Source organism: Phalacrocorax carbo, chromosome 8 (assembly GCF_963921805.1).
Source record: "Phalacrocorax carbo chromosome 8, bPhaCar2.1, whole genome shotgun sequence".
NCBI lineage: Eukaryota > Metazoa > Chordata > Aves > Suliformes > Phalacrocoracidae > Phalacrocorax > Phalacrocorax carbo.
In genome coordinates this window covers 22,368,645-22,394,627 of record NC_087520.1, presented here as the reverse complement: position 1 = coordinate 22,394,627, position 25,983 = coordinate 22,368,645, and the positions used below count along the sequence as shown (strand labels likewise).

The window sequence follows — 25,983 nt, the reverse complement described above, 5'->3', positions numbered from 1 at the left end:
ATGCCAGGTAGCTTCAGACCCTGCCAACTGAGCCAGGTGGCTGTGCAGTGGGACTGCATCAGGGAACCAGTGACAAATTGGAGCTGGAATTTTTCCACCCAAAGCAGAACAAGCACTGAGAGGGCTAGTGAGAGATAAAGGGAAGTGGTGTTTGAGCGCTGCCTAAGCTGACCATTTCAGAGAGAAGGCAGGCTGCTCAGTGACTCTCCTTTCCCTTGTCACCAATGCCTTGTGCAATGGATGGGGAGGCGCTGAGGAACAGCTGGCTCATTGCAAGCAACTGGTATGCAAGGAAAAGCTCTCTGCATCTGCACACTGCAAGTAAGGATTTAAGTGAGCCAAGTTAGGCATTCAAATTATGCTCATGAACAGAGCCCTGTTCCTACTGGTGACTGACTAAATCAGCTGGGACAGGGCATTCAGACCTAATGAAGGGATGTGGAGGGGACTTCCACTGGAGAGGAATGAAAAAAAGACAACTGATCCTTCTGTCCAGTAAAAATCCAACAAAGCCTGGCCCTGGGTGTCACCTTTTCACTCTGCCAGTCTCAGGGCTAGGGGTCACAAGACAGCAGTATCAAGGCAGTCCCTAGTCATGTCCCATCCTAGCCCGATGCTGGAGAAGACACAGAGCACATCACACCTGTGCTGTGCTGCTCAGGTATTCTTCCATGCCGTCCAAAACTTCCAGCAGGCTTATTAAAGCAACTTTATGACTCCCTCGCTATGCTGGAGCAGGAAGAAAATCCAGGCATTTTTCTTACAGGAGGAAACTCCTACTGCAAACCTGAAATGCTCCATAAACAGCTGGATTGTTTCTGTCTTTAGTGTTTCTTTTCCTTCAACATAGGAAAAGTGCCACATCTTGACTGGCAGGGCACTGCACAGCACTCTCACACCATGTGGAGTCCCCTCGCAGTGGAAGTCCCTGGCCTTGTGCTCCTCACTCCAGCATCGCCCACAGGATAAGACTCTCCTTTGCCTTGGTTTTGCATGGAGGTATCCCTGCTCTGTACTGCATATTACAGTCTTGCTTCCAACAGTTCTCTCTCCTGTCTCCCAGACAGTGCAAATGCAATGATATTCATGAGGTGGTCTAAAGCCGACCTTGGGTTACCTAACCCTGCTAGAGCCCTGGGACAAGCTGTGTGAGTTGGTGTGGTGTGTGTGATAGAGAGAGCAGAAGATGGCTATATAAACCAAAGTAGCTGCAGATGCATTCAGGACCTCACTGTCATTTTAACTGCAGTGGGTTTCATATGAATCACTGCAGTGGGTACGCTATCACAGCTCACAAACAGCAAAAAATGTTGTGGTTTGGTTTTAAACAAACCAGCAAATGGAGCAAGTTGACATGAAATCACCCTATGTAGGCATTTCCTTGCCTTGTGTCTCCTTGGGAGTGGTGGCTGTGCCTCTGCACTTTGGCTATGCCCTGCAGCCTGCATGATTTCCCAGCTCCAGAGCTAAGCCACGATGCTGGTGCCCAGCATTGTCCCTAAACCCCTGGTTGCTCCCAGCTGCTTTCTTCTGTTTGTGCTTTGGTGCCTGTATCTGTATCTTACCCTCCTATTGCACAGGACTTGCACCTCTGGCATCCCTGTCTGTGACCCCTCCAATGTGCTCCCCAGCCCTTCCCTTCCTGCCATCACAGCTCGGGAAGGAGAGACCTTTCATCCCCTCCTCTCCTTTGTCCTGAGCTGCCTCTGGTCTCTGCCAACAATTCTCCTCCATCTCTTTGGGGCAGTGGGAGACCCCCAAGGATATGCACTAGCAGAGCTGCCCCGGCTGGGAGCAGAGAGCCACATCTCACACACACTGCTGGAATCCACACTGGAGCTCATGTGGAGCTGGAGGAGCCAGGAGCTGGCAGCTGCTGGTCCAAACAGCGACCCAGAGGGAAGACTTGGCATATGTGCTGTATTTTGCCAACTTGATGCCTATGTGGGAGCCTGCATGGCTGGCAGACCAGAATATGTTACCTTTCATGTGCTGGCAATGAACTTTGCCCATTGCATCCAAGCATAAAACCTCTGAGAACAGAAGGGGTCTTTGCTGTTGGTGAAATGCCTCTCCAAACTCTCCTGATATTTCAGGAGGGTGTTTCTTTGATTAAGCAGGTGCTCTGATGGTGAAAAAGGGACAGACCCAGTTTCAGCCATGTAGCCAGAGCAAAGAACCCTCTCCAGCAGCCTGCTGTGGCTCTTTAGCTCTGCTCAGGGCTGCAGGGTCAAAAAAACCTCTGGAGGTTTAGGAGTCAGGCACTCCTGCCAGGTACCATGGCACCCATACAACCCTGTATGATGTGTAGGAATGAAATGAAGCTCACAGGGCTTCATTCAACACCCAGAAGCCCAGGGCTGAGTTATTTCATGGCAAAATTAGACTTTTCCAGCAGACTTCTGCTGGAGTCAAGTGAAAAATGTGGCAACCTCTCCTTGCATTTTTTTAAGAAAGAGCTCCTATGGATGGGATGAATTGCTTGTGAGCATCCCTCAAAGGGCCACAAACCAAATGGCCAAGAAGAGTCCCTGCCAAATGCATTGTTTTTTAAACAAAAGCTATAGCTGGGGAAAGCATCATCTTGATTTAGAAATTGGGGCAGTCATGCTTGGGTAGTGCCTGCTTGTTCTCTGGCTGGCATTAGCTGGGGTTTTTAACTTCCAATGTCCATGAGTGCTGAAAGGTTTAGAAGGTGGCTTAGAAAAACTTTTTAAAAGTGTTTTCTGTTCAGAGCTGCCACATGTAGATAGCAGTGTCCAGAGAAAACCAGAGATGGACTACAGATGAAGACAGCCTGATATCCATACCTTAATACACCATCTTTATTTCCCTTATTTTCCATCCCTCCCCTTCTGGAGCTGGGGCATTTGAGTCCTGCAGCCAGGTTTTTCCTGAATCATCTTTTTCCTCCTCTTCTTTGTAGAAGATACCAAGACAAGCTTGTGCGTTTGGGAAGTCCCCTCCCAATCCTTGGCACAAGACAGGATTATATAAAGCAATAATTTACAATTTCCTCTCGGCCCCCAGGTTCCTTCCTGAGTTGTTGAAGCTTTGTGTAGAGCAATGATTTCCTCAAAAATGAACAGCAAGCTTCCTTCCTTCTTGGAGGCTGCTCTGCTGCCTGCCAAGGTGCGGTTAGGGAAGGTGTGGAGCAGGCATTTCTGTCATTCTACAAACATGCATGCCTTTGCAGTGAGTGTGTCTGACAGGTATTGAGACGAACAAGGACAGCCGTCTCCCTGCCAGCATGGCAACGGACTTGGCAATAAGCAGGAGATGCAGCTGTGAGGTGTGAGTGGGAAGACAGGGTCTTACTGGGAAGAGAGCTGCCGGAAGGGGTTGGGTACTGGGTGGCACCCAGGGTGCAGCTTGGGCTTTGGTATCAGCATTGCTCCCAGAAGTTTTGCTGCTCTTAGTTTGCTTTTTATTTATTATCTTGGGGTGTTTCCACAATGCAAGATGTGCCAGACAGCAGCTGCGGTTTGGAAAGGACAGGTCAGTGTAGCTCTCCTCTCCTGGTATGTCCACCATGCACACTTGTCAGCAGGGCGAACAGGCCTGCATTGCGGCAGCCATGCTATTTCCAGAGCCTGCAGTAACACAGTGCTTGCTGTGTGGCTAGCATCAACACCGCTTTGCTGAGATGATTTTGCCATGAGCAGCTCCGGGGGATGTGTGGAGGGGCCTGAAGCTGCACCATGCCCCAAGGACAGTCAGACCTCCTGTGGTGAGGGGGGAGGGAGCCTGACAGGACTGGGACCTATGCAGGACCCTGGCTGTGTTAGGGGTGTAAATCTATCCATGGTCCAAATCTGGGCTGGAGTTGTCCTGCTGTGCAAGGCACCCTTGGAGTAACATGGTGGTGCTGCCAGTCTCCAGTGTCCGTAGCCATCCCTGAAAAGCGGTCTGGGTTATACTGCCACTGGGTAGAGATTGTGCAGTTACTGAAGCACACGCGACTCGGTAGTGCTGAAATGTTTGTTCAGGATTTGTACATAATTCCTCAAGACCATAATCCTCTCTGAAGCACAAAGGCTTTTATGTGAGGTGTTTGTTGAGTTGTAGGAAGAAATGCAGCATGAAAATATCACCCTGTTTCACAGGGACAAACATTTACAATGCAGGACCCAGATTAGAAACTAAGAGTACTGAGGTCTGAGCTCCACTGCGGTGACTATTCTCACATATCCGTGCCTCAGTGCACTTGCCTGCAAAATGGAGCCTGCCAGGCATGTGGTGCCTGGAAGAACAGTGTCTCTGCAAGCAGTGTCCGAGAGTTTGGAGAGAAGATGCTTCACAACTGCCAGATATTGTAATTTCTTGGCTTTCTCAGCAAGAATCTGAACCTCAACCTGATCCAGGTTCACTTAATGATTAAACCCTTTTGCTACTTTGCCAGGGCTTATCTAGAGTGCTGTTAGGATGTCTGTAAGACAACTGCCACTAAGTCATTATGCCTCACCATGGAGAGGGTGAGAGAATGGGGCTAGATCCCCAAAGGATAAGATGCAACCCTTTGCACCAAGAAGGCAGCCCTTGCCTAGTACCAGTAGAAAGCCATTTTGTGTTATATTTATCAGTTAGTCTTGAGTCATTCTGCCTAATCTAAAAGTGACTGCACTCCCTGAAAAAGCTTCCTGTTTTCATTAACCCTAAGTACACATTAAATTTCCTTCCTTCAGCTGATGACAAAAAAAGTTTGTGTTTGCAGCCAAATGTCTTCTTCCTTCCCACCACCCCCCCTCCATCCCCCCACCACCCCCAGCTTCTTGCATGATTTATCCAGGGATGCCACATTCTTCTGTCTGTGACACAAGAATCAAGAAGCTGCACTAAAGGGGCAATTGCATCACGGACATCAGTGCAAATCAGGCCAGAGAAGTCTGGTGGATGCTAATGGAACTTTGCTGTACACATGCTAATTATAGCACCAGCAAAGCCAGGTCCAAGCTACGGCTTTGCCTCAGGAAATCCCCAGTGATTTTAGCCAGGAGTTCCAATTACTGTTTGTTACAAGTAAATGACTAATAGAAACTAGACCTGTTAGGTCATCTTGTGTATTTCTGGAGGATTCCTCTGCTATAGTGTATAGGGGTGGGTATATTATGCTCAGAAGTGACCTGGAAGTTTTTCATGCTGTGTTTGCCCTGTACCAGACGATGGGGTGCCCACCTCTTCCCTGGACAGAAAAGTCTGGGACACATGGTTTCCTATGCCTGTGTCCCCAATGTTTTACCCCTTTGCTCATACTTACTCTGTTTCAATCCTTCCTCCTGGGCATTTTTGTTCAAGGAGGGCAACAGCGGCATGCCAGTGCCCTGCCTGCACTGCTCGTCCTGTGCCTGTGCCATGCTATGTTTTTCACCACAGGTGTCCTCGTCCCCATCCACAACTCCTGCAAAGGATGTTGATGCAAATAACAAGCACTTTATCGTTTATAATTGATATAATTCAGAGAAGATCTGCTGAGTTATTAAAGGGCTGGCTGGACTGGTTTTTGAGGTGAGAGTAATAGAGCTGAATATGTGTGTGCATCACACCTGCTCCATGTTTTATCTTCCTTACATGGAAGTTGTTAACATTTGACTTCCAGTAATTTATGTAAAGTTCAGTTACAATTTCCGCCTGGTCTCTCTCTGAATGGATTTCCGTGCCACAGAAGCCACTCTTTCATTGCACATCACAGGTTCTTTATTGGCCATTTTGGCATGCAGTCAGAAACTCCTGTGATCCTCAGCCCTGCCGTCTCCTCTTGCCATTGTAGTGAGCCCTTGTATCGCAGGGTGAAATGTGGAGGAACCGGACAATGTTATACAGCTGCTGGTCACTCTCTGTAAGAAGTTGGAAGCCTTCAGATTTCAATGCTGTTATAAGACTACCCAACTGATTTAAAATATAAAAACCTTGAAAGCCTCTCCGTATCAGACCATCAGAGGGCTGTAGGTGAGCTGCTTGAACCCCTTGTAAATACCAGGGCTGTCATTCCTGCAGGTGGACCATCCGTTTTTAAATGGGTTTCAGGTTACAGCTGGGCTTCACAGCACAGTCTGCGAGTGCTGCAGGCTCAGGATGCTGTGAGGTAAGATTTGGCCATTCCTAAAGAACAGGGAAATTACAGTAAATAAATCACTGAAAAAAGAACCTGGTGTTCCTTTAACATTCTGCTCCTGCCATCTCTGCATGTTCCTGGAGAGGTTTTGCTGGGCTTTTACTCTCCTTTGGTTAACTTCTGCAAGGGTTGTCTTTCTTCTAGCCCCCTTTCTGGGGGGGCAGGAGGACAGGTTTTGCTGTTGTGTGCAGCTAAGATTTGTGCTGGAAAGGATGGGTTAGGCGATCCCAATCTCCCTGGCTGAAAAACTCAGCTGAAGACAGAAGCAGCCTGTGGTGAGGAGGGCAAGGGCAGGGGCACTGGAGGAAGGGGTGCTTCCATCAAGTTCAGCAGGTCACCATGACTGAAACCATGAAATCATCAACAAGCGAAGCTCCACCTCACAGGGGCCATCTTTTTATATCTCTGTGGCAGATGCCAACCATTTGCTCACTCACTGAAGAAGGTGCTTGCCAGAGAGCAAAGCAAAAAAGCCCCTGAGGGCTGTTCTGGTGCAATTACCAGCTCAAAGCCAGGCCCTGGGAAAACAAGCCTTCTTGCTGCAGTTGTATTTACCCAGGTGCGATGCCCACTCCACCTGTGGATTCCTGGCTGTTGCCTTCATGCTGTTTGCACTGCAGAACTGAGTCGCTGCCTGCTGCAGGACTATGTTGTGTCTGCCTGCGATACTATCAGCCATGTGCATCATCTTGGCGTGCCAGCTGCTGCTCGGGCGGCTCTCACTTTGCTTTGATGAAGGAAACCAAAGCCTAGTGTGAACTCAGCCATGGTGAGGCTGAATGCTTTCTGCACAGGTTTAGCCCTGTAAACCCTGGGAGTATTTATCAGCCCTGGCACAAACCTCTGTGCTCCACCCTTTGATGTGGGTGAGCAGGAGAAGGGAAAAAGAATTGGACTTATTCTCACCAAGTAACATCTACTCATCTACAAGGGAATATTACCCAAGACAAATTTGAAAATGGGACTTAAGCTCCAGAGCTGCTTTTGAAAAAGTTACTGGAGATTTACTGCACACAATAAAAATAAAGGATGGCCAGGGCTCCATCTCTCTCCCTGCCCACACAGTTATCTATTTCTAATATGGTTGTCACTGATTTAATGGGATGATAGAGCCATGGGGGTTCCCAGGAGCAGTGTCCTCCAGATACCTATGATATAACCATGACTGTAGATGATTGCCACTTAGATTCTCCTTCAAGTTTTTGTGTGACTGCAGCATACACAGGTTGATGGGAATGTGTTTCCTTTTAGGATACTCTTGTGCAAGGTGAAAAATAGGTTCATTCTTTATTAGATTAAATACTGTGAGGAGGGAATGGGAAGGAGTGCCAATAGATGCTGTATACTGAAGTCAAGCATGTGAGAAGTTCAGAAATAGTCTACAGGGAGAATGTCAAAGGGGCATAACATGCTGCTCAGTCTCTGAAATAAGACTTTCCGTCTTGTTCTTAGGTGGGAGACAGCATCTTGAGGGGACCCACCAGCCTCAGGTCCATTTTCAGTGCTGCACTTTGCAGTTCTGCATGGCTCTGCCACATTTACCTCCTTTTCTGATGCCTCATTGCTCTCTGGCTGGACGAGAGCAGGCCACTTACATTGCTGCTCAGGAGTCTCCAGCCTTTCTTTAATCTTAGGAAATGAGGTGAGAAACTGATGCTGTGGAGAAAACAGGCTGAGAGCCCCCAGCATGGGTAGGGTTGGGGGGGGCTGCTTTATGCCATGCCCCACGCAGCTCAGGAGAAAGTTAATGCCACCTCCACCTTCCCCAGAGCCACCTGTGTCCTGCAGGGCAGTCACTGTGCAGCATGGCTATGGAGAAAGGGCTGTGACAGGGATGACCATGCTGTTTATACTGCTTTTGTGTTATTTATGCATTCTGTTAGTCAGAGTTGACACTGCCACCAGAGGGGAAGGATGGTTTCTTTATGCTGAATCACTTACACTTATGTGACTGCCTTTCCCCAGGTGTTAACAAACCATACAGGCCCACAAAGTCTGCCTTAGAAAACCTGAAAAACCTGTGGCTTTTCTTTCTTCTCCCTCTTCCATTTGTTTTCCCCTGTTCTCTTTGCCTGCTCCCTTCTAAGCCGTTAACATTCATACCAGTGTCAAGTTTTCAAGTTGCCATCGACTATCCCAAGTAGCACCAGCATATCTCTTACTTCCCAGTGGCAGCAGCAATGCCTTGCCAGGTCAAAACTTAAGACTCTAAAAATGAAACCCTGACCTTTCCAAACCCTGTACCGACTCCTGAGAAGGGAGACCACTTCCTGCCCTGCTGTAGTGTTAACATTTCACCAGTTTCTCTTTCTGCTTTGATTCACATTAATCAGAGAAACTTCCCGTTTGCCCTGTGCACCTGCCGCAGCCTGGCTAAAAGGCACCCTGAGCCCCTGAACAAACCCAATCTGTCCTGGGCAGCCCCTGAAATATTTCCACCTCTCTGGTGAGGTTCCCCTCCAGCAGGAGGATGGGAGCAGAACAGAAACTGGTGACTTCTTCCTCCTTCCTTCGCAAGTGGTGGTGCTTAAAAAGACATCACCAAAGTCATATTCAGGAACTGCTGCTTCTGAGCTGACCCATGGCTTAGATCCTCTTGCCAAATACGAATTTGTATAACATGACAGTGTGATTTGAAATCACAAGAACTGACTTTCTCCTATAATAACCTCTCACAGGCAGCTGCTGCCTTGCCCCTTGTTCTGTTTGCTACACCCCAATCCCAAGAAGGCAAGCAGGTGGATAATACACAGTTTTGGAGAGTAAGGTCTTCTAAGGGGATTTATTTGAATAAAGAATTTTATTTGTGGGTGAAATGGTATCCACTATGTCTCTGAGTCTAAACTAGTATCCGCATTACCTTATTAGTCATTTTAGTCATAAACCAGCATTAGTGTTAGCTCACAAATTGATCGGGGGATGTCAGAGCTGTGCAGAGAGTTGGCTGAAGATTGGAGATTTGGAATCACTAGTGGCTCTGGCTTGCTAAGTAATCTTGGTCAGATCCTAACCCCTGATCTGCTGGGTGGGGGGAGATAATGCTTTTTTCCCAACTGCTCTGAGATCAGCAGATGAAATGTACCATTTTGAAAACGAGGGAAATACTTCTGTGTTGACATAAACAGGCAAATACTTTCCCTTCCTCCTTCCTCCCAGCCACTGGTGGGACCATGCTCCAACGCCAGCTGCTGGCTGCACCACAGCGCTCGGGGCTGCAGGCAGGACCACTTCCTTCTTTCTCAGGGAGGGTCACAAGAACCATTTACTCTGTGGGGCCTTGCTTGAGACCCTTTCTGGCATCATGTGGGGTCAGCAGCCGATGCACATCACACTCTGGCTTTAATCAAGGAAAAAGAGCGGCACAGAGGCAGGCTGGGCGGCAGAGACATTGGAGATGGACAGACACAAACCACCTCTGTCCTTCCCCAGCAAGGCTCTGCCAGGCTCCGCTCCTCCCCAGCAGGAAAGGAAACCCCAGCAGCTGCTGGGTATGGAGCAGGCTGTGGTGGCTGAGCAGGGCACAGCAATGAGTAAGTGTGGTGGAAGTGTCTTGCTCAGCCTCCCTGCACTCTGCCTAGTCCCTGGGGCTAGTGGGGGTTCGTAGGCTGCCTGAGGAAAAGAGACTTGGTTGTAAACCATTTCCCACATCCAAGGCTGTTCCACTCATACCCTTGGGATCAGAGATCATCCGCACTGGAGCCTTGCATGGGAACGGTGCCTGCAAGAGACAGCCACAGAGCTGCACGTGAGCAATGGAGGGAGAACGTCCTCTGTGTCTTGCACTTTCTTGCTGCCTCTTCCCCCCGGGAAGAGCCTTGAGGGAACCACAGCAGCATCACAAAAGCTTACAGCAAAGCACAGATATGGATATTGAGTCTCTGTGTTCCCAAAGGGGGAGACACACCTGGCCTGAATTCCACCTGTGTCCCCATCCCTTGTTCAAGGCTGACATTCATCCTGGAAATGCTTGGTTCAAGGAGGCAGAATATGATTAGAACAATCTGGGTAGCAGTGACTGTCAGTTATGGGTGTACCCATTTAGGAAATGCACCAAATTCCTCTAAAAAGAGAGAATCTGTGCTCTGACTGACCACAGGAAAACTGGTTTGGATGTTTGCCACTGAATTTCGAGCAGAGCTCTGGACCTTCTTCCCCATTCCCTTATCTCCAGCTGGCTCGCTTGTTGTGGATTGGCTCCCTGATTCTGGCTCAGTCCCTCTTTACTAGCAATAATATGCTAGGCATGGGAAAAGCTCACTCTTCCCACTTTATTCAGTAATAAGGAAGCCTTTTACAGGGAAAAGGAGCAGATTTGTTTCTGCTTGGTACCTGTTGGACCCCTGCACCAACAGAGCACTGAGGTGGCTTTGAGGGACACTGTGGTGGATTCATGCTGCTTTGAGGAACACTGCAATGGCTTCATGATGGCTTCTGTTTAGCCACCTGGCATTGACATCTTTACTCCTTATTCCCTGTGTTTGCTCTTTCAATTCAGACCTTTAAGAAAAATTTATCACTGGACTGTTTTGGTGGCTGCTGCCAAGTCGTGGATTCCCTCAACAGAGCTGAGAAGGATGCTCTCATGTAAGTGTTTCCCCATGTTACAAGGCAGTACAGAGAGGATATACCTGATTTTTGTGCTAGAAAACAAAACCCTGGCTGAGCGCTTGGTGCATTACCAGAGAGCTTCCCCCATTGATAATATTGGACTTTCTAAAATAAAAATTATTCTGCATTTTCCTCTTACCCCAGGTTATTTTGCATAAAACAATTAAACAGACCACCCAAAATCCATTTACAAGGTTTCCCAGAAATCCTTGGAGCATTTGAAGCAGTCGGAGGAAATCAGAGGTCAGCCCAGAATTCCACAACGGATGATGCTGTCTGGAGAATTATTTTCATTGCTTGAAGCTAAACGTCCACAAATGTTTCTTTCTTAAACATGGGACTTTTTTTAGTGCGAACCCCCTCCAGGCATTCACAGACAAGCACTGAATAACCTGCTGATACCCACTTCTGTCATGTTTGTCAGATCCCTGGCCCTTTCTCATCCAAAGGACCATTGTTTGCTATTTTCATATGTGGATTTGCATCTAAAAGCAGGGTAGGCAAGGCACCTGGGCTTAACCTCTGTCACAATGGCCCTTAAATTTGGTTCTCTTGGTCTACCTCTGTCTCCTGGGGCTGGCAGCCTGTCACTTCAAATACTCCTGAGCCAGAAGGAAACCAGCAGAGCCTTGAGGAAAAACTTGACCCTAAGTGGGATCCCACCTTATCAAACCTGAGAAACAAGTCAGAGCATCGGCTGCCTTCAACTTAACAGCTTCCATCAAAGGCTGATTCTGATTGTTTATATGCAAGTAGATTACACAGCAACAAATCACCATGTACCAGGAAAATGAAGAACTTCTCAATTAATGGGGAAAAACACAGTTGTGAAGAAGCCAGTGGTAGGTGTCTGCTTGAGCTGGTAGTGCCCCTGTTGCCAACACCTTGCCACTCAAATGCCAATGACACCTAACTGAAGGGTCCTCCCTGTTGCAATTCACTGGGAGCCTCAAGAGCCCTTAGGGAAACTGCCGCTGGAATGCTCCTTCATGCCAGCCTGGCAGCTAATGTGTTTTTGACAGCCCCACAAGCTCAGCTGAGCAGAAACTAGTCATTTCACAGGAAAATTAGGAGGTAGCCTTTGTTACTTCACAGCTGGCTGTCAGGAAAGAAAAGATGGTGGTGTCTTCATGTATATCCTTTTCCATGTTGCATGACCTTCTGACCCTGGCAGACAGCAGCGCTCCTACCTGCTGTATTTCACAGGATGGCAGCATAGTTGGGGCAGACAGAGACCTCTGGAGGTCATCCCATTCAAATGCCCTGCTCAAAGGAGGGTCAGTGAGAGCAGGTTGCTCAGAGCTATGTCCTTTGATTGTGGCAGGATGGGAGCTGAAATCCCATCCCAGCAGCTTCCTTCAATAGGGTGTGGAGTACAGAAACAGGTGGAGGAGAGAGGGTGTAGTTTGGGTATTCTGGTGTTCCTACAGGGAGAAGGATGTTCTTCTCATTGTTAACTTGTTTGTTTTGGTCTGAAGTCTGTATTAGTTGAAACAACTGCATAAGAAACTGGGTGTAAGCCCAGCTTAAGGACAAGTCTACACTCTGTTGCCATCACACCAAATTACAGTGTGCCACAAACCAAGGCAAAAGCATTGCCTGCATTATCTGACATGCAGGGTTATAACAGCACACTTACCTCTGTCATAATTTCAGGTTTGCAGAGCATCAAAGATGTGTTTTTTTGTGAAGTCATGAAATCACATTTCTGTAACTCAAGAGTATAGTGAGATCCCACATATTTTACACTTACATGATGTGTACATGCAGTAGCTCATGTTTCAGTGTAAAGCTCTTTCATTAAGGCTTCAGAAAGTATCTTCCCTTTTTACAGTCCTCCCACTTGCCCTGATAGTCACAGTTGCAACATTTGAGTGAAGTCTATCAACTGCAAAGAGTGGAGTGCACAATAGCAGCACATGCCCTAGAGCACTGCACTATTGTCAGGAAAACACAGGGAGGAAAACCATTATTTTCCAAAAAACATAAAACCTCAGAAAAGCATTACACAAGGCTCCCAAATCTCCAACAGTCAAGAGCTCCTGCTGGGGGATTACAGGATTTTACAGTTTGATTTAACAGTTTCAAAGAGAATTGTTGCTCTATTGGGAACCACCTTCAATCTGTTCAATAATTTAAAAAAAGGCAAAGTAAACAATGTCCTTCCCACTTCCCCAAAATTCATAAAAAGAAACAAACAACCCCCTCAGAAAATCTGGGGCAAGCAAATGAGAGAGAAATAAGATAACACAACTTTTAAAAGCCTGTTGCTTTGCAGCTGTTCACATTCTGGCTACTTTCCAGAGTTCCTTTGATGATCCTCTGCCAGGAAAAATAAGTCCTTTAAACCTAGAATTTGATGAGGACATTACTTCTCAGCAAAGTAAATGAAGATCCAGGTTTGGGATTTAGTGATGGGACTGCCATCTGCATCAATTTTAAAGCCAGTGATCTTCATCAAGACCCTGGCAGATTTTAGTGATATCCTAGTGGTGGGAGATCTGTGTTCTTCAACTGCTGGTAAAGGACAAAGAGGACTTAGGTCTTCAGGGGTGTTTGATACCACAACCAACAAGTGGAGATGTGGAGTTAAATTTGTGCCTGGCTAGTGGGGAGCAAGCTGGACATGCGCTAAGAACTGACACTAACTGGGAAGTTGTGCCAAAGTTTGGCTTTGTTCCATTAGCTCCTGGATCCCTGTCCCATAGGAGAGCTCGTAGGGAAGGAGTAGAAAATAAGCACAAACTGGTGCAGGGGACAACGGCAGGAAAGAAATACCTCCCCTGAGCCGACGGATGCGTTATAGTGGTCAGAGGCACTGCCAGGCATTGCCAAGGCTGTGACTTGTACCTAGCAGTTGTGGATGAACTCTGTGGAGGGAAGATGCTGTATCACAGCCCTGCAACAAAACAAGTAACGTCCACATGTATAACCCAGAACATCACCTAGTACAGCCAAGTACAGAGATGCCCTAAGGCACAGGTTTGTGTTACAGCAAACTAAAAGGCCTGAGATGTAATTTTTTCCTTTCTTAAGTAAGTATGGTCATAAAGTAGCCTAACTCTGGCATGGGTACACTCTGGGTTGCTCCTTGAACCCAAAGAACCAAGGTGAGCATTCTGCTTCCTTGTGCCCTTATGTTACACCTCAGCTTCTTATCACACATTTTTTCTTTTACCTTGATCTGTGAAGAAGCAACTGATGGTTCATTTCATGATTTTGTACCCTAGGATTCTTTTCATACCCTGTACTTCTAACATATGATGATGAGGAAAAGGCTGAGGTACTAAATGCCTTCTTTGCCTCAGTCTTTAACAGTAAGACCAGTTATCCCCAGGGCATTCTGCCTCCTGAGCTGGAAGGCAGGGACGGGGAGCAGAATAAACCCCCTATAATCCAGGAGGAAGCAGTTTATGACCTGCTGCTCCACCTGGACACTCACAAGTCTGTAGGGCCGGATGGGATCCACCTGAGAGTACTGAGGTAGCTGGCAGAATTGGTCGCCAAGCCACTCTCCATCATTTACCAGCAGTCCTGGTTAACAGAGGAGGTGCCAGATGACTGGAGGCTTGCCGATGTGACGCCCATCTACAAGAAGGTCTGGATGGACAATCCAGGGAACTACAGGCATGTCAGCCTGACCTCAGTACCAGGGAAGGTTATGGACCGGTTCATATTGAGTGAGGTCACCAACCATGTGCAGGACAACCAGGGGATCAGGCCCAATCAACATGGCTTCGTGAAAGGCAGGTCCTCTCTGACCAACCTGATCTCCTGCTGTGACAGGGTGACCCACCTAGTGGATGAGGGGAAGGCTGTGGATGTTACCTACTCAGACTTTAGCAAAGCCTTTGAAACTGTCTCCCGCAGCATCCTCCCAGAGAAGCTGGCAGCTCATGGCTGGGATGGGTGTGCTCTTCACTGGGTAAAAAACTGGCTGGATGGCCGAGCCCAGAGAGCTGTGGTGAATGGAGTTAAATTCAGCTGGTGTCCGGTCACAAGCGGCGTTCCCCAGGGCTGAGCGTTGGGGCCAGCCTTGTTTAATATCTTTATCAACGATCGGGATGAGGGGAATGAGTATGCCCTCAGTATGTTTGCAGATGACACCTAGTTGGGTGGGAGTGTTGATCTGCTCAAGGGTAGGAAGGCTCTGCAGAGGGATCTGGACAGGCTGGATGGATGGGCTGAGGCCAACTGTATGAGGTTTAACAGGTCCAAGTGCCGGGTCCTTGTCCTTGGTCCTGGGGTCACAACAACTCCATGCAATGTAGGCTTGGGGAAGAGTGGCTGGAGAGCTGCCTGTGGGGAGAAGGACGTGGACGTGCTGCTTGACAGCCGGCTGAACACGAGCCAGCAGTGTGCGCAGGTGGCCAAGAAGGCCAACAGCATCCCAGCTTGTATCAGGAATAGTGTGGTCAGCAGGAGCAGGGAGGTGATCGTGCCCCTGTCCTTGGCACTGGTGAGGCCACACCTTGAACACTGTGTTCAGTTTTAGGCCCCTGTCTGGTTTAGCCAGCAGCTCAGCCCCACACAGCCGCTCGCTCACTCCCCCACCAGTAGATGGGGAGAGAATCAGAAGGGTAACGCTCGTGGGTTGGGATAAAAACAGTTTAATAATTAAAATTAAAAGAAACAACAACAGAAATGCAATGTAAAGAAGAACAACGAGAGGCGCAAAGCCCCGGGAGAGGGGGGAGGGGGAACGAACCGCCGAAACAAGCTGCCCGCTGCCCGCCGCCCCGAGCCACAACTGCCCCCCCTTCATGTACTGGCCATGGTGTCACGTGGTATGGAATGAACCTGCCATTGGCCAGTCGGGGTCAGCCGCCCCCGCCATGGCCCCACCCCTCCCAGCCCCCCACAACGCGGCAGCTGGAAGGGTCCCTGACCCCCCACGGTGAGGAGAATTAACCCCTTCTCAGCCAAAACCAGCACAGCCCCTCAGTACAAGATGGACATTGAGGTGCTGGAGCACGTCCAGAGAAGGGCAATGAGGCTGGTGAAGGGTCTGGAAGACAAGTGTTATGAGGAGCGGCTGAGGGAGCTGGTGTTGTTTAGCCTGGAGAAGAGAGGGCTGAGGGGAGACCTTATCACTCTCTGCAGCTATCTGAAAGGAGGTGAGGTGGGTGTTGGTCTCTTCTCCCAGGTCAGTAGTGATAGAATGAGAGGAAATGGCCTCAAGTTGCCTCAAGGGGAGGTTTAGCTTGGATGTTAGGAAAAATGTCTTTACTGAAAGAGTGTTCAGGCACTGGAACAGGCTGCGCAGAGAGGTGGTGGAGTCACTATCCCTGGAGGTATTTAAAAGACGTGTAGATGTGGCACTTCAGGGCATGGTTTAGGAGACATGGTGGTGTTGGCTTGACAGTTGGGCTTCATGATCCTAGAGGTCTTATCCAACCTTAATGATTCTATGGTTCTATCATTCTATAAAGGTTATAGAAAGAATTGTTGGCAAATGGTAAATGATATGTTGTTGAAACACGGTGAAAGAGCAAGAGTTTCCAATGAGAGATTGAAGATGCAGGAAAGGAAAGGGGAGAATCTGTAGCCAATCTGTGCCAATCTTTACTAGGTTGGAAAAGCCCCATTTACATGCAAAGACTGTGGAAAGCAAGGCTGACTCTCTTGTTTGTCTGGACTGCTGGAAGGCTATAGAGTAAAACCCCATTTTGATCTGCTGTCACTCCACCCTGAATCCAGTTGATGCTTAGGGGAAGACCTGCTCAGCTACATTAGTCTGAGGACTGGGCTCCTAGAGGAGCCCATTTCTCTGGATGACTAGCTCAGATGGAGATTTCTACAGTGTACATGTCACAAACTAAGTGAAGCAAATCTTCTAAGATTTGCAAAACCACTTAGCAAACCACTAAGACAATTGACTGACTATCTATAGCCTAGGGCCAGATTTTTTTCCCTCTTCATCCTTTCCTTGACCCCTTGGGAAGTGTCCCTTAGGGGGTATTTCAAAGCCCCCCTGTGACTATGTGGGCAATAGTCAATTCCCATTGATTGAAAAGGTAATTTCTGGTTTTTCATCAGATCTTCACCCTGCAGAATGGCTGACCTTGAGCCTGGGATGTATTATCAGTAATGACCAAAAGTGATTTCATCATTAGTCTTCCATGTCTTCTAGGTCTGTACTGAAACAAATTAAGGGAATGTAAATTAGTGATATCCAGCTGGCTACATAGTTAGCAAGATGAATGTATGTGGCCTGTCTCCACATATCCCTTGCTTTGTGGGATGCAGGTAGTACATCCCTGTCATCATGTTTGTCTGGTGAGCAAATCAAAACTTCCCACAGGTGAACAGGCACCAGTCAAGAACAGAGGCTGCAAGGTTTCTTCAGTCAACTTTTGTTTTGAATATTATGTTTTGACTTGTGAACCCTGAGGAATTAAAATCTCAGGGCAAAGGAAATGTTGGAAGAGGTCAGGCAAGCTGTGCTCCCTCTGTGTTGCTCGGAGCAGCAAATAGCACACATCCCAGGGCAACATCTGATTTTCTGCTTTTACGAGGCAGATGTTTAGGATAAGTGATCTGCTGTTTATTTTAATTGCCATCTTCCAAACCTCCTTCCTACGTGCGCGCACACATTTGGAGACCATAAATAAGGATTCTTCATATTGTGCCATTATTTGGGTATCTAGCTCTGTCTTCCATCAGTGCCTGGACAGGGCTGTGTGCTACAAACCCAGTTCCCCTTGCACATCAGTTTTACAGTGGTGTAAATTCATTAGGTCTAATTCCTTTCTCAATGACACTAGCATAAATCTGAAATCGCTCCACTGACGTCAGCACCATAATGGCAGTGCAAAGTAAAGTTAGACTCCCTTGACTTCAGAATGTCACTGCTGATTTACACCAGAAAAGAGCAAAAGTAGTTGGGCTCAGCATGTCCTAGCACTGTGTTACTGAACAGCAGGCCTCGGTTTGCTCTGGGGTGCAGTGGTGATGACTGAGAGCAAATCCATGGATTTCACTGGCATTAAGTTGATGGAAAAGAGTTGTACCTTCACCACAGTTTGGGTCTCAAAGATCTCCATGTAGTCATTAATGAAAAGAAAGGATAAAGCAATGCTCCTGTGTAAAGTGATTAGGCCCATTGCCTGTCACTGTTCCGGGGAGTCATATAGGGATGAATCTGACCATTTGGCTTGTGTTGTGATGATGATGATGATGAAGAGCAAGGCAGCAGTACCCTCATATCTTGCTGGACACCAGACAGGAGTCTATGGAGGAACTGCTGGTCCTGGCTGAAGACAGAGAGGCATGTGGAGGAGCTGCCCTTGCAACTGATGCTAAGAGCCAGTCTGGAGGGGTGGGAAAGCTGACTGCATTTTTCTCCTCCAAGAGGACACAAGCAGTTGTTGTAGGCATTCTGTGCTGGCAGCATTCAGGGGGTTAATCCTTACTCACTTGTTTCTCTAGATTTTCCCACCTTGTCTCTAAAGGACTGGAAGTGAAAGCCTGGCTGTAAAAGGAGCGCTGGCCCTTCTCTCTGCTCTGCTGTGGCTTCAGCCCACAGACTGTGGGTTTAAGCAGGAGACGAGACGTGGATAGTTCCTTTTGAAGCTGTAGGGCTTCCCAAACAACCTTGCTCTTTAAAGAGACTTTGGCAAGAAGGGCCTGGATTTCTGGTGGCTGCTCTTCAAGAAGTTAGAGAACCCAGTGGTCACCTCAGAGTCTGTTGGCCTTGCCCCTTTTCTGTTGGCATCTGCCTAATCTCTTAGTTGTTCATAAGTGACTTTGTTTTTAATAGCACACATTTGCTCTGAGTGACTTGGTTTGCACACAGTGAAATGCAGCCATGTGTTGCATAACTGCTTTAAAGGCAGTAAGTCAAAACAGGGTCCATGTGAACCACCAGCTGGACAGGGCCAGGGAATAAGCCCTCACCTTCTTTCTTTTTTCAAAAAAGCTGAGACCCTGCTTTACCCATCTCTCAGCCTCCCCTGTGCTGGCAGAGGTGAGAGGCAGCAGGAGAACCTCAGAAACCAGAAAAGAATTGCAGTCCTTTCCCCTTGTTATCCAAGGGTCCATCCACAGCTATCATCAAAAGACAGGACAAATAAAACCATTCTCCATGCTCCCAGCCCTAAGGAACCCTAGCTGGGTGAACGAAATGGATCCCATATCCATTCTGTACAGGCATGGGGAGAGATGGCTACTCTGAGCTCCAGACTTGGGTTTCGGCAGTTTAGGCTGGACCTGTGACCTGTGGCAGCCTGGAGGTATGTCATTCACACCTCCTTGTTCACACACTCAGCTGGAAATTGGCCCTGTGGAGATGCAAAGAGAGCTAAGGGAGCATGGCCCCACTTTTCCCATCCTTTGTGTTCTGTCTAGTGGTAAATAACTCAGCTGATGGGTTAGCTGGCTGGGAACAGCAGAGTTTACCAGTCATGAAACAAAACTGTGATTATTGCCATAGAAACCAGAGCTTGAATGTGAAGCTCATCCAATGGGGCAGCAGGAAGAGGACATTGGACTTCTGTCTTCTTTCAAAATTCATGTGCGTGGCTTGGATTTGGAATACCAGAAAGTCACTGTTATAATAACCATGTCAAAAATATCAAGATATCAAGAAACATTGACTTCTTTTGGGTTCCTAGGAAGAAAAAATTCAGGACCTCAGGGACTGGCCTGTGAGGGATGAGGATGGTTAGTAGCACCGCTGCAAAGAGCAAAGCTCTTTCCAATTAGGAAAGGAGACAATTAAATCACAGTGGCTGAGGGATGCAGAGGCAGAAACATAACCTTGCTCTTCCTCACGGCTCTCTCTACTGAATGCAGATGTGCAGTTTGTTTAGAGAATTCCCTCCTCCTTCTCATTTGAACTCTACAAAAGCGGCTTTGCCCTGGGAGCTTACAGCATGGTTCAAGTTTCCTTGTAAGCTTACAAGCTCCATCTATAGGATAGTCTAAGAAGCAGCTTTAAGAGCTTTGGCTTTAAGCTGATGAAAAAGGGCAGAGAAGTATCACACAGAGATTCCAGTTTTGCTCTGGAAAAAATCCATCATGCTTAGCATACCTCATTGCAGAAAGTCACTGATTTCATATTTGGGTATAGCTTTTCTCCCTGGTTAAACTCTGAGTCCTCTGTCCCATAGTGCATGACTGTGGGGCTGTTGCCTGTGGAAATTGCTGGAGTTGTGGAACTGCTATTATTCCACATGGGAAATCTCAGGGATTTTCTGAGGAGCCCCTGATCTGCAAGATTTCTGGGCTACAGTTTACAGACGTGTTTAGATTCTGATAGCCCATAGTGCCCTGTGTGTAAAACTAAACAGTAGCAATTAACGTGTCCAAATCCTATAAATCCAGCTGATTTAGCAAAATAGTTTCTGCGTAGCTTGGTGTTTAATGATTACAAGCCCCAGCCCACACTTCACTGCACCGGCTGCACCAGCAGAAGTAATTGCAGGCCAGAAGGGTTTTTTTTTTAGGAGGAAACACAAAAGCTGAAAGACTTTTCCTTCTTTTGTGCAAAGTAGAATCCTTCCTGGCAATAAAGTGAAGTACAGACTGGGGCTGTGTGGGAGGCAGGCAGGCAGGAAGTGAGGAAGGAAGTGAGGAAGGAAGGAAGTGAGGAAGGAAGTGAGGAAAGAAGGAAGGAAGGAAGGAAGGAAGGAAGGAAGGAAGGAAGGAAGGAAGGAAGGAAGGAAGGAAGGAAGGAAGGAAGGAAGGAAGGAAGGAAGGAAGGAAGGAAGGAAGGAAGGAAGGAAGGAAGGAAGGAAGGAAGGAAGGAAGGAAGGAAGGAAGGAAGGGAGGGAGGGAGGGAGGGAGGGAGGGAGGGAGGGAGGGAGGGAGGGAGGAAGGAAGGAAGGAAGGAAGGAAGGAAGTATACACTTTGCAGGGCAGATGGAGTGTGAGTAGTCTTTTTAAAGAGATGCTGGCAACTGACACTGCTGTAAATCATCCCTCTCATGTTGGAACTTCATCTGTGATTTGCACAAGAAATACAATTTGATTTTGGATACCCAGAATTAGTCTGAGAGAGGCATTGTGTTCCCAAAGAACAGAGATGTTTCTTTCCTTTCTGCAGATCCATTCTGGTTTTAAATGCTGCTTTCTCCTCCCCGCCCCCCCGGACCATAATTTTTGATATGTACTTATTAAAATATCACTTTCAAATAAATAAAAGCACAGGCATATCTAGTACTTGTTCCTTTCTCTATCTCAAGGTTAATTTCCCATTTTTCCATTTAACATGTCTGTCCTTCGGGTATCTACACAATCAAGAAAAAAACCTGTTTCTTCCCTTTTGTAGATTCACAGATATTAAAACCAGAAGGAAATGTGTTGCCGTCTCTGGGGCAGCTGACCTGAATGTATATGTAGAGATGCATCTGTTTATTCCAATTATTTCATGCAAAGAAGATTTGCTTTTTGGTAGCTACTGCAGGAAAATCATCAATTGCGTACTAAAGCACGCAGCTGTCCAGGGGATACAACCCCTGCTGAATGCCTCGGTCAGTCATCCTGCTCACACAGCTCAGGAATGCAACAGCATGGTAGAAACATCACTGCAAAGCATGGGGGAAGAAGCTCACCCGCCTCGAGGAGGATCCACACTGGCATGTGGTGGCATGTATGGGCAGGGCACCACTGGGCATGGAGAGGGTGGGCTGCTCCTGGTGGTCTTTTATCCACTCACTCCTTCAGGGGGGTGTTCAACAGCAGCTGGGGAGGGTGCCTGAAGGCCAAGATGGAGCCAGTGGACATGGTATACACCAGGCAGGACCAGCAAGTCCTAGTGAATGTGTAATCTCTCGCTTGGCTTCAGCACCTGAATCCCTCCTTTACCCCAACCTCTATCGTGCTAAACTGTTGCTTTTTTTCTTTCTTTCTCTGTTCCACAGAGATCCCTGCGTGTCCAGGAATGGTTGAGAGCTGAATGTGCTGACCTCTTTTCCTCATCATCCTGAACTCATGAGGGCTCTGAAGAGATTGAGTGGGAGCATGGCCTTGCTTCTCTGAGCCTGGGGATGCTGTGAGAAGTGATTGGCAGTGTGGCAAATGTCTTCGTCCCAACCCATAGCCCATCGTGCATCACCTGAAGGAGAAGCTGATGAAGGATAACCTAGGGACCAGGAAAGGCTTTACTAGCCTCAGAGGACACAGATAGGGGACCGGCACTAGGAGAGGCACTTTGCAGGAGTCACTGCATATAAAACCAGCTCTGAAAAGAAACTACAGGAGTCCTGTGAACTGAAGGAGGTGAACGTCCAAATCACCACAAAAGGTGCAAAGGTGTTTCCCTGGCACAGCATTCCTGGAAAGCACTTTCAAAAGGGAAGGGGGTATCAGGACCACGTGGCTGTCTCCAGTGGCTGGTTTGGAAGAGGCACAGCAAGGTCACTGCCTTACGGTCAGGTCAGGAGACCGGCAGGACGTGCTCACAGCTGCCTGTCCATGCCCTGGCTGGGGGTCCAGACAAAACAGAAGTATGACCAAGACTGAGAGAGAAGGAGCGTGGAAGATTGCTTTGATTTATTCTGTGCTTGTTCCTCCTTCTTGTGTCTTCTCTTCTCTACCTCTTTTTCTCTCTAGGCCTATGTGTACTGCATGTGGAGGTGGAGCCCAGACCCCCACAAACAAGCAGAAGTACTAGCAGAGGGCAAATCCTGCTCAGTGTGCAACTGTGCTGCCCAGTGCAGTGCCATAGCTAGATGGGGCTAACATTGCACAGTGCAGATATAATGTGGTCTTCGTTTTTTCCTTATGCCAACAAATCTACAACCATAATGCCTGGACTTCAGACAGGAGAAAGGCTTGAACCTGGCAAACCTTCTACTTGCAAACAACCACATGCTAGCACAACCAGCCACACCTGGTGGCCAAGTTTTAACACAGAGCATCCATCCCTCTCCTGTAGCTGTGGAAATTACCATGCTGGCCTGCTGCATACTCAGATCCTGCATCCTGGATTGTAAAAGACTCATTAAGCAGAGGAGGAGATGGAGAGAGTGACAGCGACTCAGGCAGAAAATAGTAGGAAAACTCATTCAAAACCATAGGAAAATGTGCACCTCTTAATTGCAGGTGGTGTCCCAGCTGCAGACTGTCATGCCCACCTGGGCAGCTGCAGGTGTCTGTTCACCAAGCTGCTCCCGGAGGCCTGGGTGAAACCTGCTGGTACTCAGCTGTGCCAGGAGCCCCATATCAGACCTTCTCTCTCAGGCTTCCAGCTGCTAACCCCTTCCCTCATGTGCAATCATATTTATTTATTTTCTTGCTGCTCGATGCAAAGCTGCTAACAGAGCACGCTCCCCACAAACATCCGCAGCCGAGAGAGGACGGAGAGAGAGAGTGTGCATTTTGTGTGTTTGTGTGACGGGAGCGGGCAAAGGGGCAGGTGCTTGCCTTGAGCAGGCTGGATCAGGCATGCGCATGGTGGGTGCATATGAGGCAGGAGGAAAAGGCTGCAGTTAAACCAGAAATACTTTCCCCTAGGGTGAGTGTGCAGTTTTGATCTTGTAAGAATTAAGAACAATCTGGGCAAACCTTTTTTGGGAAGGACAGCAGGACAGCTGTAGGCTGCATAAGCTCTGCAGCGTCCCTCTAGCCAGATTTTCTTGGTGCAACTGTGCTTATGCAGGGTATGTGTCTCTGTGCAAGTTGCTTGCCCAGATAGTGTCCTCCCAGCGCTGAAGCAAATGAAGAAATGCAGTGCATGAGAAAAAAGAAATAAGAAACGCGTAATGAAGCGTAAATGAAATGTGTAATGAACTTACTATGTGTACATCCTGGCTTTGGACATTCATAGGCGGCTGTATCCCCAGCCAGGCAAGTTCCCACTAGTGCGCTCACAGAGGTTTAATACCTGGCAGCATTTTCTGCTCTGTCCAAAAGATATATCTGTGTACCAGCCCATTTAACACAGCCAATTGAGACCAGCAGACACGAGCATCTCTAGACAATGTGGTAGCTGTGCTGTTCATGCTCAGCTTTGGCTGTTCCTACCCATTTTGCTAAAACACTGGCACACCAGCAGCATCCACTCATGGTGAGGTATCACATTTTATGGAAAGCTTGTGTGTCCCAGTGCAGAGGGGAGCTGTTTCTCTGGGAGAGGGAGGCACTCTTGTGCCCTGCTGCACTCCCATGCTCAGGAGGGAGCCAGGGTGCCCGGGCATCCATTGGCAGGGCTCTTGGCTGCCCCAGGGAAACCTGGCTTCTCCCATACCCTTCCCTCTGCAATGCCCCACCAAGGCTTTGTCCAAACCCATGTGGCTGCTAAAGGGAAATATTTCCCAACCAAAACCTGATCCTCAGAAGATTCCTGGCTGGCTCTAGTTATATTATGTACTGAAAACACTGCCTGTGGGATTAGTTTTCAGGTTAGAGACACGTATGGGATTGTTGTAGTTCTTTTTCTCGCAAATCCTCTCATGTGCAAAAGCAGGTTGCAGTAAATTAAATGGATACACTTGTTCGGATAATATGCCAGCATGGCCCAAGAGCAGTGACCTGCTTATTGCTGATTGCTTCCTTGCAGAGTTGTACGAGTTGGAGATAGAAGAGATGTATTACCAATCCACCTGCCTATGACCCTTCAGGCTTGTTCCGTGTATTACATTTCTTGGTGGTGTGCTGGGTCTATTTTAAAATGCCCTGACATGAAGGGTTTTGTGCTGTCCTTTGGAAGATTGCTCTGTAGTCCAAGTCAGGAGTGCTCTGTAGTCCAAGTCAGGAGCTGCTATTGATATTCCACCTGCACTTCCTCCTGAAAACTTCATTCCGTTATTCCTAATGATGCTCTTCAAATACCTGTTGCTCATTATGTCCTGGTCAGGATCTACCACTTGACCTGCACTCCTCTTTCCTTCTCTAAGAACTTCTCTGGCTCCCTGATTGCTGCTGCTCCCTGTCCTTCCTGTAGTTCGGCACAGAATGAGCCTGTTAATTCAACCATGCGGAGTTTGTCAGGGATCCATACCCACTAGTGGAGCAGCTGGAACCTCTGGCAATGCCCAGTCTTCCCAGCAGCTATGGAGCTGCTGTCCCCTCATTGTAAAGCACATGGGGCACAGGAAAGGGGCAGACACAGATACGTGTCCGAAAGCACATCAGCCTTGGCAGTGAGAATATACTGCGAGGAGTGAACACCTGCTAGGGACAGTACACACCAAAACTTCCATCTCAGCAAAGCCCAAACTGAGCAATGGAGGTGGGTGATGCTCCAATATTGCCTGTGCAGCTGTACCTGGGATTGGTCAGGGGCAGAGGTCCATGCTGCGTCAGGGAGCTGTGGTCTGTCCTGCCTGGAAATCGTATTTGTGAGCTGGAGCCGCAGCTCCACATGGAGGGATCCCTGCACACCACGAGCAGCACGGGGCCTCAGCAGGCTCAGTGCATGTAGAACGCTTGCTTGGGGGGCCTTTGTACAGCACTTGGCTGGAGCACCGTTGTGATTGTAAGAGCTCTGTTATTCTCACTGAACAAATTGTTCCTACAAATAAAGAATGAAAAGTCCTCCTCTTCCCATTCTTCTTTTTTATTCTATTCATCGAGTGGTACCAAAGAAAGGGACTGCACCTGGATGGTGGGAGCCGGTGGGGAGGTGCTAGTGCTATCTGAGGGAGAGGTTGAATGGAAGCAGAATAACCAGGAGAAGTCAAAACACAAAGTGCAGCAGAGCAAGTTGCAGGGCATGTCCATGAAGCTTGCTGATGCTGATGGGTAATGGATTGCAATATGTCCAGGCGCTGTGGGACAAGGCTAGAGAGGAGCTGAGCAGCAGCAAGGCAGACCATGTAGTACCAGTCCTGCAGGCACTGTGTTGCAGAGCAGGAGAAGGTCAGGTCAAAGAAACCAAGGAGGAGAAAAAAAAGACAGATGAAAGAGGGAGCTGTGTCTCACAAGGGTTTCACAGGATGACAACAGAGGAATCTGGAGTCTCCTACATGGCAGTGTATGGTCCTGAGGGCTGGTTCTTTGCCTAAACTTCAGATCAGTGATAGAGCAGAAGGCTCCTTAGTTCCTCATCTTAATCCCTAGCTGTTGTGCCCGGTGATGTGGGACAGGGTGGCAATGACAACATTACAGCTTTTCAGAAGCAATTGTCAGGGGAAGAACTTGGTCCCTAAGCAATGAAAGAATCAAAATTACACACTTCCAACAGAATTCATGATTAGAAAATTAATCACCCAAATTTAAAACATTGGAGGGCCCTAATATATAAAGAGGTTCAAGGCAATGGTTGTGCTCTATGTCTCTCAGCAGCCTGTTCTCTGGCTGCCCATGAGCATGGAGCT

At 48.0% G+C, this 25,983-nt stretch overlaps 1 protein-coding gene across 2 annotated transcripts in view; it reads left to right on the top strand.

The window, feature by feature from the left end:
- Positions 1–25,201, top strand: part of ADRB2 (adrenoceptor beta 2) — a 38,919-nt gene extending 13,718 nt beyond the window's left edge. For both annotated transcript variants that reach the window (XR_010374220.1, XM_064459043.1), the window contains exon 2: positions 21,586–25,201. Coding sequence is in view for 1 of the 2 variants with exons in the window: in XM_064459043.1 (XP_064315113.1) it covers positions 21,586–21,620 (35 nt within the window). In the remaining variant the exon portion in view is untranslated. The remainder of the gene's footprint in view (positions 1–21,585) is intronic.
- The last annotated feature ends 782 nt before the right edge of the window (positions 25,202–25,983 follow it).